Here is a 13,884-nt window from a genome sequence, read left to right on the forward strand (position 1 = left end):
CTGATATTTTAAAAGAAATTAAAACAAACAAAAAATTAATTAATGATTGCGAAATTTAAGATAGTAAATGATGCAAAAATTATACAAATAAAAAACTGAACATGATATATTAGAGGCCATTACCTCGCAATTGTCTTTTACTTTATCACATTTTTGTTATCCATATTAGCTTCTTGTCGGTTGAGCAATCTGTAAAAAAAAAAAAAATCATTTCTAATTATTGTTAGGCAGTATAACAATATTATAAAATATTAAGAATGAAACATAAAATATACAGCAACAAAATTGTATTAAATAAAAATATAGATATTAAAATAAAAGTAAATAAATTAAATCCGAAGTAACATAATATAATATTAAATTGTGATATTAAGTAAATTGTTAAGTGGATTAAATATCACATAAAATTATAATTATGGTTAACTAGTAGTTACCAGAATCAGCAGTATGATACGTATCAGATGTCTTCAAAGGACTAAACAATACAAGAAGGATTCGCTGAGGACGAGGTGTTGCTGAGCTCAGTAGAGTTTGCTAATGAATTCAGAGGATGTCTTATTGGTAAAGACAACCTTTTTAAAAGAAACATGAAACAATATAATATTTCTGCCATAAAATGTGAAAGATATGAAAATGAAAGTATAACTTACGACATTTTCCTTTTCAATAAATCATCAGCCTGTTCACTATTGGTCTCTTGTATAAACTTGTTAGAATCAATATTTGGAGGTTCTGATAATTTATTTTGTTCTTCGTTAATATCAATTTGCTGTTGTTTCAAATCTTCTAATTTCGAATCAATATCATTCAATTTCGACATATGCTTGTTCAAATCCGAATTTTGAGACCTTAAAGATGTTTCCAGTACATTGACTTCATGTTGCTATAAAAAAGAAATTAAAAATATATTAAATATTGACTATATTATCACTAATCCAGTGTATTTTGTTACACTGACCTGGTTTGCAATGTTTCGGTGAACACTTGCTTCTTCAGACATTCGCATCAAAGCAGAAACACATTCGTCTAATGTGTGAGGAGTGTCTGAATCTAAATCCTCGCATTCTGAAGATGTCTAAAACCATTAAATTCTGTAGATATTGATATATTCATATTTATATATACATTATATACAATACATATACAATTTTTAATCAGATTTTAATCCATTAATTAATTTATTGGATTTCAATCATAGTTCTCAAAAGCAATATTTCAATTGAAATTATAGTGAATGAATAGCGATCAAATAGGCTTCGATCCGGTTCAAGAATGTTTCAGCACAAATCATATCAATAAATAAACTAGAATACTTAAGTTAATAACTTAAGTTATATAACATAAAATGGTAAGTAAGCCAAATAAAAATAAAATATACAACATATACCTTGTTATTATTTTTCATGATTTTCTTTAATTCAGTCTGAATATAATCCATAAGAGCACTTTTTTTCAACTCCAAATTTTCTGAAAGATCTTTCATGTTTGACGAAACTTGTTTTACCTTTTGATTAAAATAAAAAGAAACAAACCAAAAATAAAATAAATCAATAATGAAACATAACAAATAAATAAACAAACAAAGAACATGAACATGCAGAATAAACTAATTTTGAAATGAATCACTTGAACACGATGAAAAAACTTTGAAGTAAGAGTCAATTCATTGAATAAGCATATATGAGCTGAAAAGCATCTATGAGCTAAGAATCAAATGTAAAAACTCACCAAATCATTAGTATCTCCCGTTCAGCTAATAATTCTTCGGTTTGTCTTTTAATTTCTGTTTCCTTGCTGAGCAACATTGACTTGCTTTCATTTTGTATTCGTTCTAATCTTGCCAGTCTTCTGCAAGTTTCATACATTGGGCTCTGTAAGCCAATTCCATTTCTTCTCGTACCTGTTAGAATCGCAATAATCCAATATTGTTAGTTGAATTAACTTTATAAATTTAAATAAATATTCAAATATTAGAATATATATTAATTGCTTGTGAGATGAAATAAGAATAATCTAGCTGATAACTGATACTATCAGCAGTTGCTATAAAATAAATAAAAAAAAACATAAAAATATGAAATGTTCAAATTTAATAGACTAGGAATATGAAAAAGGACAATTTATTTAGACTAGACCTAATATGATAGCAACGAAATATATTTAATATATGTTGTATGTAATCTATATCCATTAATATAAATAAACTCGTAAAGGAGATAGTAACAATGATTACCAATTGTAATTGTTTTTGAGCGGTTTCCAATTCTTCAAGTTTTTTCTTTTGTTCTTCTTTCCAACCAAGCTCTCGTTGAGTTTGCTGCTTTTCAAAACTATTCTTTTCCTTTTGTAATTCCGAGCGTTGCTGTTCCAAAACTCCTTCATCTCTTAAATAGAAAGCAGTTGAAATATAGTAATATTCATAATGTGTATATCAAAGTTATAAATGTAATAAAAAAGTACCCATTAGATAATAAATTCTCGGAGGACGCAGCCAGATCTGATGTAGACCAGCTAAGAAGCGAAAGCCGCGATAGATTTAACCTTGATTTACTTCCACCTTGTCTAAGTTTAGCTGCTTCTACAGGATCGTTATAACGAAACATGTTCGTACGGCCTAGCAGCAAAATACAACCTGGAAATATAAAAAATAAGAACCATATCATTAAAAAACAATAGTAAAGAGCATATTTTGAATTTGGTATACAAAATATGGTTAGTAAGATTGTACATTTTTAAGAAAAAGTAGCATGCTTTGTAAGTTATTAAGCGCATAGTTTTATGAAACTAATTAGTTTAAAAAATAAAATACCAAGAGAATTTTTACCTTGACTTAGTCTAGTCGATTTCTCTATAAGCACTGTATTGAGCCAGCACTGTGCACCCTCTTTTGGATGAATTACTGCAACACCTTTATTCAGTGTAATACTGCAATGATTAGGTAGAACATCTGGGCCATTCAGAACAATATCTTGAGTTGTTGTTGCTTCATCTGATCCTATTAAAGTTTCTCCTTCCTAGAAAATTATTGTTAGAACTTTTACAAAACCTATATTTGACCAAAACAGCAAAAAATAAAACATTAGACTAAAACAGTAGAAAAATACTTGTAGTATTATTTTTGTATAAATTTTAGGGTTAGGTAAAAAAAACTAAATTCTAAAATTACCTTCAAGTGATACAAAGTAACCCTGTACTGAGTAAATCATCATCGATGATGCGGTATATCGCTGTCCAGAACTACACCCAAACCAGCTTTGCGTAGTCCCAAAGCAGTCTGCTCATGTAAAATTTGTTGAGTTTCTCGCCATTTTTCAGTCCATTCTTCAGTAAGAACTTTTTCCTGTGCTTCCTTTTGGTGCAAAGCAGCTAATACTTGTGGTTCAGATAGCAAACTCTGTAATAGATATCATTGATACATTATTATATATTAATGAAATTTTTTAATTGAATATAATGGAATTGAATCAATTACCAATAATTGATTTACTTACTGTATCCGACATCATAGACTTCAATTTACTAATTTCTTCTCTAAGTTCTCGGATTAATTTAACATTTGGATCTTCATTAATTGTAGGTTTATTAATAATATTCTTAGCTCTATTAGCGTATCTTAAAGTACTCAAAGTTTCTCCATAATTACAATCAGCTGGTGATATTGCTGCAATCATTATAGTTTTTGAATTACCACCAAGACTGTCTTTAAGCAGCCAAGTAAGCACTGAATCTCGGTATGGTATGAATGTTTTAGATTTGCTAGATGATGTTTGTGTTGAAGAAGATAATTCAGCTAAAGCTGAAATAACAGATCCCAATGTAACTAAAGATTTATTTATATGAGCCCCTTCTTTTAGACGCTGACCAGTTGCTCCAGAAGAGTCAGCTCTTTCACTAAATATAACAAGAATTTGTCAGATGCTTATAATCTCGTTTCTAGTGCATATAATAAACCTTACCTTCCAGCTAAATCAACAAGATGTACTTTAGAAACGGTTTCACTTGGCATATCATTACTGTAACCAGCTTGAACAAATGTAACAGTAAAAATGGCATGACTTCTACTTGATACATCATTCATATTGGTGGAAGCTGTTGTTCTATGTGAATTACCTCTAAGCATACACTCCTAATAAATAATTTGGTATATTTAGTAATTATTGAAATTTCTATTAGTTGGAATTTTGTTGGAAAATACATGATAGATGTCAATCTCATTAGAATTTGAGTGAGTCTAATTAAGAATAAGTAAGTAAGCTGTATTATTAATTAAAAATTTACTTGAATTCCTCCATAATCAGAAACTAGATGTGATGATAAATCTTGAACATAAGGACCACTTTTTGGATGTTCACGAACCTTTAAACTATGTCCGGAATCAGTACTATAAAGAAATAAAGTATAAAAAATTGTATTGACATACTGCAAATAAGTTAACATACCTCAAAAGATCTTTTACACGTTCATTGTATATTTCCAAATAGCTTACTTCTGTACGATAACTTGCACCTTGTTCTTTACCAGTGAGCATTCGACTGAATAAATTCTTGCAGATTCTAGGTATTAAGCCCTGGCAATCCTTTTTAAATACATAAATATAAAAATTAATTAAGATGCATGTTTAAAGGTGAGTACATATTAATAAAAACGTTATGTATAAAAAGATTCTCACCGGTGTCCCCATCATGGTAAAAGTTTTACCACTTCCAGTTTGGCCATAAGCAAAAACACAAGCGTTATAGCCTTCAAATGCACTATCAACTACATCATTTCCTAGGTCAGAGTATACCTTAAAAATAACAAGCAAACTCGATAATAGAGTTTAAACTTTGAAAATAAATTAATAAATAAATGCAAATAACATATTCTTGTAATTCCGGCTATTAATAATGTTTACATTTTCTATGTATTTTTCATTATAAAAATAACTTACTTGTTCCTGTGATGCAAAATTTTCATCAGTATTATTGTGTGACCAGTATGAGTAATCAAATGTAAAGTCCTTATATTGATCTTTTTCATCATTAAGTTGTCGTGTTGAAGAAACCTAATTAACAAGATCTTCAATTAGTAAGAATGTTCTAATTGAATGGTAAATTTATAATCATTTGTATACTTGTGGGTACAAACAAACTTTATATATAATATAGACATAAATAAATAATAAAAAATACAATTACCTGAAGTAATATATCAGGAAAAAAATAATTTTAAGGTAAAATTATTGTGCAAGACAAAATGTAGTGATATTTATAAAATTGCAAGTAATAAATAATAATACCTTATTCAATAGTCTGGTCTTTTTTCCGTCCATTTTTATTATAAGTTTTGATTCCATAGCAATCTCCCTGTAAATGTTATCAGTTTCGTAATAATATGCAACTTTTTGGGGAATTAATTATTATTACCTTTGATTAAAGGGGCGAACCCTAACTGCTACTTTTAACGACGCCATTATTTCTTGCAATTTAATGACACAAAGCAACCAATATTTATTTTAACAAATAAAACTAACAAAATAAGGTAAAAATAAATATTTTCTACAATATGTACATCTAAACATTTTTTTATATAAACTTTTACACCGCACTATAATTACTCATATGTACTGTGTTTGATTAAACACTTGAGATATGAATTTCACTTAAATCTATTAAACATTAAAAATTTAATTAATCATTGCACAAATAACAATCTATTATTGTATTTGACATTTAGTTTCAACATCTGTCAACTTATTGTCACAGTCATAGGACAGATAGTCCACCATAGACAAAGTTTTATAAGATGAGTACTACATTTTTTTCCCGTCTACTAACTACGGTATCTATGGACAAAAAAGTATTACCAACTGTGATTTTAATTTGAACGTTATTTCAAAACTGACAAGTGCTTCAAAACTGTGAGTGCTCAAACTTAATTAACCTAACAATAATTTCTTGCGATAATTTAACCTTCGATGAAAGAAGTATATGTATGTAATACAGATGGGCTTATTATATATTATATCCGAAGTCGGATCGACTCGGATTTGACTCCGCTTCAGGGAGGAGTTATATCCGCTTAACAACTCCACGACTCCGACAACTTTAAAACCGAAATACTCGACACAAATGTGTTCTATAATGCGTTGATTGAAAATAATTGATTTTTTTGATTAATTTTATATAAAAATAATGTAGTAAGCTTTGTAATAAAAGCAAAACATTTATCACAAAATATTTTCACCAAATAATAATACTTCTGCTTTCTAATTTTTTCTTCTGCTATGTCCATTCGAGAATTAATATTATATCGGATAGTTCGATTAGCATATTCTATAATTGTGTAAAAGTAAAAACTTAATACTATATATTTTTTGCTGCAAATACTATTGACGTCACTATGGAAAGACCAGATTAAATGTATTTTGTTTCGCGTATTTTTCGGTATGTATATTCCTGATCGCCGTCATTCACGGCCAAAGATTGTCGTTGTTAGAAATATGACCCCTTACTATTCAATAAATTATACATTGGAGCTATTCACACTTGAACACAATTTCATTGATCTGTATCTTTGATGTAATATTTTTGTATTTTCTGAAAAAAAACATATACCTAAAAGGTCATAAAACTGCCTGCGAGACGAGAAAGCGACAGCTTCTTTCCCAAAGCAAAAACGCACGAACAGATTTAGTACCAGCTTAGGGAAGTCGGATATGACAAATCCGGTGAGACTACTCCACTCGAATTCACTCCGAGGCAAGAGTTGTATCGGAGTGATAACTCCGGAGTGAGTTACCCATCTCTAGTATGTAATATAATTACAATTCACTTTCTGTTTTGTGGTTTTGTGTTTGTTCAATCAAAAAAGATTGGAAAATGGAACCCACCTACCGCAGTAAGTATATTTTTTCATCTAATGCAAATGATTTAATCCTTATCTTAATCCTTATAAATTATTAAGTAACTAATTTGTAAAGATCGAGACGGTTTACTTTCTAGATAATTATATCATGGTATAGTTAGATAATTATATCATAGTATATAATTGATGAAGTAGTCTTTTTGTTTTTACACACGTGCACTCTTTTTTGTTCGTTTCTTGCAGAGATAATCTTAGGATTTTTCCATCTTCTTACTTCAAATTTTTAGATGGTAACCATCGATAAAAATATATATGATGGTAACCAAATGGTTAATCCATTCGTACTTGATGATTTTATTTTTAGAATTCATCTAATAGGGCTGACTGCATGTTTATTGGTGTAGGAATCAGCGGATTAAGGGCTGTTTTCACTTGGAAACATATTGCTATCTATACTTCCAAGTGAAAATCGTTTTCAATGCTGCCTGATAACAGGCTGCTCGAAGAGGGTATCGAATCCGGGACCTCTGAATCAAGTCCCGTCGCTCTTAGCCGCTTACCTACAAGCGAGCCCATTCAATGCAAATGGCGTCAATAATAAGGTTACTCCATAAACAGATAAACCCATAACATTTTATAACGATGCTGAAAATTCATCTAAATGCAATATATAACATAAGTGTTTTAATTAATTGCTTATTCAAATATTTTGTATTTCTTTTATATAGTTATATAAGTTCTCTACATTGTATTCTCAATAATTAATATAATATTCTACTTAAGTACTTATATATTAATACTTTTAATATTTAATTAATATATTCACAGCTTACACTCGTCCGCCAAAATAAAATCATTTTTATTACTCATTTTAAAAACAATCATAATTTCAATGCAATACAATTCCAAATTAAAATACTGATAATTGCATCTGATTTTATTTTAGTTAAAATTAAAAATTATAAAGCATCAGTAAATAATTCTTAACAGTTGAGCTACTAGATTTTGACCAATTGAACCTAATATAAATTAAAAATCCAATGATTTTTATAAATTTATATACTTTTTAATACATAATCAATTATGTTTATTTCTTTAAATATAATAATTATTTTATGACATGTAAGCATAGAATATTAAGATCGCGATCTTTTGATATAAGATCGTCATGAACTTGATGACTAGTATTTTGTTTGATTACTTTTTTATATTTTGCAAAAAAAAATCGGTTTATATAATATAAAACAAGTTATATATGTATATAAAATACACATAATTATGTATATATACATAATTAATTCAAGTATTTTTATGTATAATAGACCTATATAAATAGCTCAATTGTCAGTATTCGTATATAAAAAGATTTTAACATCTTTTCTTCGGCACAACTCTTAATTAAATATAATTATTATTCATATGTACAATTTATCCGGTTATGCGGTTTAATAATTTTTATATGTAAGAGATGAATAAAAGAAAAATTATAATTTTTATTTTTGGTTCGTTATATTAATAATAACAACAGTGTCCTAGTGCTTGATTATTATTTATTTTAAATTATTTATCAATAAATTAAATACTTTTAATCGAATACACTGAATTATAATTTGCAGTTCAAACAAATTTAATACTCTTCAAAGCTATTTACAAAGCGCTTTTTCAATAATAGGCATATAATATAAATTTGTATGATTATCAAAAATATTTTCTACATAATTTTACATAATAGGCTTAAATTTGATACGCAATAAATATGAAATTAATATCACATATATTTGGCTGCTAATATTACTGTTTGAGCAATGAGCACATAAATAGTATTTCATATGTATGAAGCAATTGTTAAAATAAACCAAAACTAATTATTGTTGTTAAACAATAAATAGCAAAACATAAAGATATAGATATAATAAATAAATATGCTAACAATAACTACTTAAGCATGGATAGAAATCATAATTTCATATAATTCACAAAGAACTATTTTCTATCGTCAGTTCTTACATAGTTACTATGAACTAATATTTATTATTAACGTATAAATATTAATATAATAGCTAGTCTTTCTGTTATTTAAATATTACAGCTATTCGTAATAATTAGGAATTTTTGATCCGCGTCAGCTATATTTATCTAACCAGAAATTATCACAAAATCAATGATAAATTATCTTTAACTCTATATAATTAATTTTAATTGGGACAAGATGAGATTCACTACAGGTACCTATTTGGAGAATAGCATCTCATATTAATAAAAAAAAATGCAATTTTTGAAAATAAATGAAGCGTAAACTAGATAATTTTCAATTGAAGTGGTTGATTTTTTAATTGAAAAATAGAACAACCCTAAAAATAATGAAATACTTTGAGAAATATATGTGTCTTCAAAACTCCGTATTTTTTAAACGAATGCAATCAAATTAAATAAAATATATATTTATAAATTCAATGATGTATTATTTCTAATTGCTCGTAAATATCATTGCTTCAGTAAAAACTAAACTCTATTTTACGCTTCATTTTTTAAAAAACGATAATAATTCAGTATCAATCATATCAATGTATGCGCGACACTAATTATATATAAAAATATTAGTTATAAACCCATAGGTACGATCGTATCCAAAATCAATCCATTTCTATAATTTCTTAATGAAAATAATAACTTTGATATAAGTATAAATATTTATAATATTATACAATATGGGATATTTTTAGGAACTCTAAAAATTCTACTTACTTTTTGGTATCAGTTTAGCTGTATAGATAATAATCTTCTATACTACGACCTGTATAAATATTTCATTAGAAATGCACTAGTTGTGTTTGTTATCCATAACTAATTTATATATCTAAGTTGACGATGTGCGTATTGTCTATTTCAGATTTTTTGGTGATAACTATTTATTGCGAACTTGCTGAATTCGGTGCTATATCCCTGATACATTTATCTGACATGATTGTGAGAATTTGATCAAATTTCGAGTGCCTTTCTTCTGCACTCAAAGTAGCTCCTTTGCTACCCCAGAGGAACTTCTGATGAAACTCAGTCCTGGGAAAAATGAAAAGGTAAGTTGTATAAAATCTTTACATTATTAATTTATGCAGTTAAAAACTGCATGTGCAGCTAGAAGCTTTATTAGGTTTTGTTATAATTTATCGTTTATCTTACCTGAAAGCGTCACAAGAGATGTCTTCTTCGGCGATTTCTTGTAGGACGCTGTTAGCAATTCGCCTAAAAGTGGCAACACTAGGCGCAAAAGATCTTGCAGCCTGCATGTGCTGAATTAAGGTGGTTAATCCAAAATCTGTAGAATTTTGTTCCCAACTAGCTAAGCAGCTATTCGCAAAACCAGTACTATTAATCGCAACTGAAAAATAGTAAAATGTCTATTCTCTATATTCTATAAATCATTTGAAAATTAAATAAATTATAGATATCAATTTCTAGTTAAATTCAATTGGGTTTAACTTTTACCTTGAAAATCATCGAGATCGCGTTCCATCAACAGTGCGATAGGCAGTACATGAGGTATTGTCGTATTGGGAGCCTGAGGATTATGGCCTTCATTCATTGCTTTTAATGTAGGCCTCAATTTAGCTTCAAATTGAAAGGCACTGTCCGTATGTCTTTGTCTCAGAATATGCCATGATTTTTCTAATTTTTGAATCTAGAAAAATAATAAAAACTATCATTAATTAAAGCCAATATCGGATAAAAAAATATGGTATATTTCTTGATAGTTTTATTATGTTCAGATGTTTAGTATGCATCTAAAATTCTACAATAAAAAAATTTAACTTTAGAAATTCTTAATTATTGTTACAAGCTTTAATAAGTACCTGTGGCAAAGATAATCCAAGCATAATTCCACAAAAACCATAGAGATTTCCAAGTGCGGTTTTCGTATCAATGGCAATTTGAATCCATTTATGTAAAATCGCAGCACGTTCGAGATCTGAAGCACACGTTAATATTGTAACTGCCACCATCAACTTTAAGCATTCCGTCCTAAAATTGAACAATAAAACATTTATATCTTCAAATTATTAATCACGTTATTAAGCTGTACTTCCTATTTACCTTTCTATCAAATCTAATCTAAACTGATGTCCATGAGGTAGACAAATTAACTCTAACCCAGACTGAAGTCTCAAAGCGTCCAGGTCTGATTTATTTTTTACTTTATTTTCTGAATTTTCTTCAGCTTTTTCTATACATACATTCTCTTTGTTATCTTCTTGTACTCCTAACATAAAATCTATATCCACTTTAGTCAAATAATTGGCTATTATTCTAGATCCCGTCTCCACTAGCATATCTAGTACACTACGTAAGGCATTCACATCCAGAGGTTTATTTTCCGTTGCTGGTAATAATAGGGTATGGAAACTTTCGACATCAAATCTAAATAGATAGTGAAAATATTTCAAATTTCAATATTTATTATTGAAAAATGTATATAATAATAGTAAAATTATTGCTTCTATTACCTGCTATCACAGCGTAATTCAGGTGTAGGTGATTTTGCTAATCTTTCTTCTGCTGCTGCCGCGTCAAATTCAACAAAATTTTTGAGAGTTGTACTTGACGCCGAACTTACTATATAATGTGGATTTTTTATGACAACTCCACTGTTTCTGTGATTTGGATCTAAAGCAGAATCGCCAGTAGCTGAACTTTGTGCAGAATCTCCACTGCCATTTCCTGAATCAGATCCGGATGCCTAAATAAATCGATCAGAATTAGAAAATATTTTATGAAATTTGATGACTTGTAAATATATGTTTACCTGATAATTTGATGCTCTAGGCGGTAAAGATGAAGTTGGCATCCTGCATGGTTTTGGAGGAGCTTCTCCATAAATCTCATCGCATTCATCCGGCACTTCAAATTTTCTTCTATCAAGTCTCGGAGATCTTGAAGCTCGAGATCTTGGTAAGGAATGTGTATTAAAGGATTCGCCTCCTAAAAGATTGAAAGTGGAATAAAATAATTTCATAAAAATTGATTGCACATTTTACTGTAATCAATATTTTTCAAATATACATAAAAAATATATTAAAAAAGTATGTTATTCCTTACCGGTGGCTCGAATGATTCCATCCGCAGAATTTGCCTTTTCATGGTCTCTTTGTTTCTTCATGGGCAACCTTGGAGGTTGACCACAATGCCTGTTAGTATACGGATTCACCCCTGGTAAAGGGCCCATAACACCTGTGTATTGTGTACTATAATGTGACAAAGGTTGAGTCCTGTTGCAGGGAAATTGAATCCTTGCTCCCGAGGCGGACGTGATGTGTGTTCCTGATCCGACATAGTAAGTAATGAGATCAGGAACTGTGTCGTAAGCATCATCTTCGAATCGATATTGAAGTCGTTCGTAGACTGTTTCTGGTTGTAGGAGTACCTTAAAATTGAAATAATTTAATTATAATAATAGATGACGTAAGCATATCGGCAAGTCCTATAACTATTATTTTTACCTTATTAATAACGAAATGCAAAGGCGTGCCCTTCGATTTACAACTCAGCACATAGTCCCCTGGCTGAGATGAACAATCTCTGACCAGGAAATCGCCATCGTTGACCAGAAGTCGTTCTGCTCGAGCTCTGGGTATTGGTCCATGGTACCAGCCATGTGATCTTAGGTCTCTGGCGTCGAGTGATAGCTCCTGTTCCAGGGCAATTCGCAATTCTCTAGGACTTGATTGAGTCTTCTCAACAGGGGTATCCTGATAAAAATATCAAAAAATATGGATAATAGAGTAGAACCTTGATTATCCGGACCTCAGTTATACGGATTCGCGATTATCCGAACTAACAACCGCGATCAATTTCAATGTATGTACATACCTACAAATCGAATTTTTACACGATTAATGCTGCAGTCCAGATTAGTATATGTATGTAATGTAATCGAAGAAAATATGTAATACATAAGGATGTGTTAATTTCTTAATAAAGATTGATTTTGGTTGACATCTATGTAAGTAATTGTTATTTTTAATAAATACCCAACATTATTCATCATACTATCGATTATCCGGATTTTTGATCATCCCAATGCCCATTGACAACAATTAGTCCGGTTAATCGAGATCCTATTGTATGTTATAAAAGTAACGACTAATTAGTCAAATCCTTATTAATTTAAAATAAAATTGTTAAATAATATGCTTGTATTGATTTTTAACGATGATTAATACAAACACATACAAATAATTGCATTGCGACATTAGATTAGAAAGTTCATGAATTACCGCAGCAACTTTAACACCTCGACATGTAATTAAAAGTTGACATTGATTTGCTATTTATATATATCAAACTGTTTGGAAGTATATTTCATGTATATGAATTCAACGTTTAGTATTATTCCTAATAATTATTAGGAATTATAAATATCCAAATGAAACTTACCATAATAAGATTGCATAAACTCTTGGTTTGTTTGGTGTCGCAGTTTGGAGTAATTTCAGAACTGAAAATTAAATAAAAAACCACATTATTTAAGAAGTAAAACTTCTCAATATCTAAAAATCACATCATTCAGATAACTATTATTATTCATACAAAAATAGGTAAGAAATGTCAAATACCAATTTTTATCTGTTTCTCAGTCTATTTTTATGTTTTGACTGAATCAAATGATTTTTATGTATTCATAAAATCACATCTAATTAATTTAATTCTATAAGCTTACAATAATTTTGAAGAAAATTCGAAAGAAATTTCATGTGTAAATGCATTGATTACAAAGCGATTTGGTCCAAGTTGGCGCCAACTAGCACTAGATGCAGAAATTTTCCCTAAACTACACCTCATAAAACTAAGTACTACTGCTTAAGACTCGTCAATACAGCATCATTGTTGGGTTCAGTGCAGATTATCCTATTCGGCCAGTTAGTAGAGTCTCCACAATAAGGAGACCTACAAGTCTATTTTCTTAAGTCACTTGTTGACGAATTCAGGAAATGACATAATGAATACTTTATAACCCGGAACAAACAAGATTTTCAGTAGACAGAG

At 29.3% G+C, this 13,884-nt stretch overlaps 3 protein-coding genes across 3 annotated transcripts; all 3 read right to left on the reverse strand.

Annotated features, from left to right (window-relative positions):
* Nucleotides 1-475: 475 nt before the first annotated feature.
* On the reverse strand, nucleotides 476-1,484 carry LOC113373862. The gene is made up of 4 exons (XM_026614132.1): nucleotides 1,388-1,484; nucleotides 959-1,075; nucleotides 651-883; nucleotides 476-572 (listed from the first exon to the last, which is right to left on the reverse strand). The coding sequence occupies exons 1-4, from the start codon at nucleotides 1,481-1,483 to the stop codon at nucleotides 476-478; spliced, it is 543 nt and encodes a 180-aa protein (XP_026469917.1). The 5' UTR covers nucleotide 1,484.
* Nucleotides 1,485-1,831: 347 nt separating this feature from the next.
* LOC113373864 (kinesin-like protein Klp98A) lies at nucleotides 1,832-5,581 on the reverse strand. Its single transcript, XM_026614133.1, is given in 15 exon segments — nucleotides 1,832-1,900; nucleotides 2,234-2,384; nucleotides 2,461-2,632; nucleotides 2,825-3,014; nucleotides 3,167-3,186; nucleotides 3,189-3,214; nucleotides 3,216-3,394; nucleotides 3,492-3,891; nucleotides 3,957-4,126; nucleotides 4,279-4,381; nucleotides 4,440-4,576; nucleotides 4,670-4,786; nucleotides 4,931-5,044; nucleotides 5,279-5,345; nucleotides 5,406-5,581. Coding segments are annotated over 15 exon segments (1,962 nt in total). The 5' UTR covers nucleotides 5,453-5,581.
* A 4,061-nt stretch (nucleotides 5,582-9,642) lies between these two features.
* On the reverse strand, nucleotides 9,643-13,339 carry LOC113373865 (breast cancer anti-estrogen resistance protein 3 homolog). Its single transcript, XM_026614134.1, has 11 exons — nucleotides 13,276-13,339; nucleotides 12,339-12,587; nucleotides 11,938-12,262; nucleotides 11,645-11,820; nucleotides 11,346-11,578; nucleotides 11,072-11,259; nucleotides 10,936-11,020; nucleotides 10,695-10,863; nucleotides 10,330-10,522; nucleotides 10,024-10,222; nucleotides 9,643-9,903 (listed from the first exon to the last, which is right to left on the reverse strand). The coding sequence occupies exons 1-11, from the start codon at nucleotides 13,276-13,278 to the stop codon at nucleotides 9,756-9,758; spliced, it is 1,968 nt and encodes a 655-aa protein (XP_026469919.1). The 5' UTR covers nucleotides 13,279-13,339; the 3' UTR covers nucleotides 9,643-9,755.
* Nucleotides 13,340-13,884: the final 545 nt, after the last annotated feature.

The sequence above is a fragment of the Ctenocephalides felis genome, unplaced genomic scaffold, assembly GCF_003426905.1.
Source record: "Ctenocephalides felis isolate EL2017-DRISC unplaced genomic scaffold, ASM342690v1 CF-g0.4_SCAFFOLD_01604, whole genome shotgun sequence".
Lineage (NCBI taxonomy): Eukaryota > Metazoa > Arthropoda > Insecta > Siphonaptera > Pulicidae > Ctenocephalides > Ctenocephalides felis.

Bases quoted from the DNA above. Each gene is read 5' to 3' on its own strand.
- LOC113373865 (XM_026614134.1), bottom strand. The intron at 11,821-11,937 runs GTAAGGAATAAC...TCAATCTTTTAG, and splicing joins TGGAATCATTCGAGCCACCG to GAGGCGAATCCTTTAATACA. The intron at 11,579-11,644 runs GTAAACATATAT...CGATTTATTTAG, and splicing joins CTAGAGCATCAAATTATCAG to GCATCCGGATCTGATTCAGG.
- LOC113373862 (XM_026614132.1), bottom strand. From the start codon at position 1,483: ATGAAAGATCTTTCAGAAAATTTGGAGTTGAAAAAAAGTGCTCTTATG. The intron at 1,076-1,387 runs GTATATGTTGTA...TAATGGTTTTAG, and splicing joins TCATGAAAAATAATAACAAG to ACATCTTCAGAATGCGAGGA. The intron at 884-958 runs GTCAGTGTAACA...TCTTTTTTATAG, and splicing joins ACCGAAACATTGCAAACCAG to CAACATGAAGTCAATGTACT.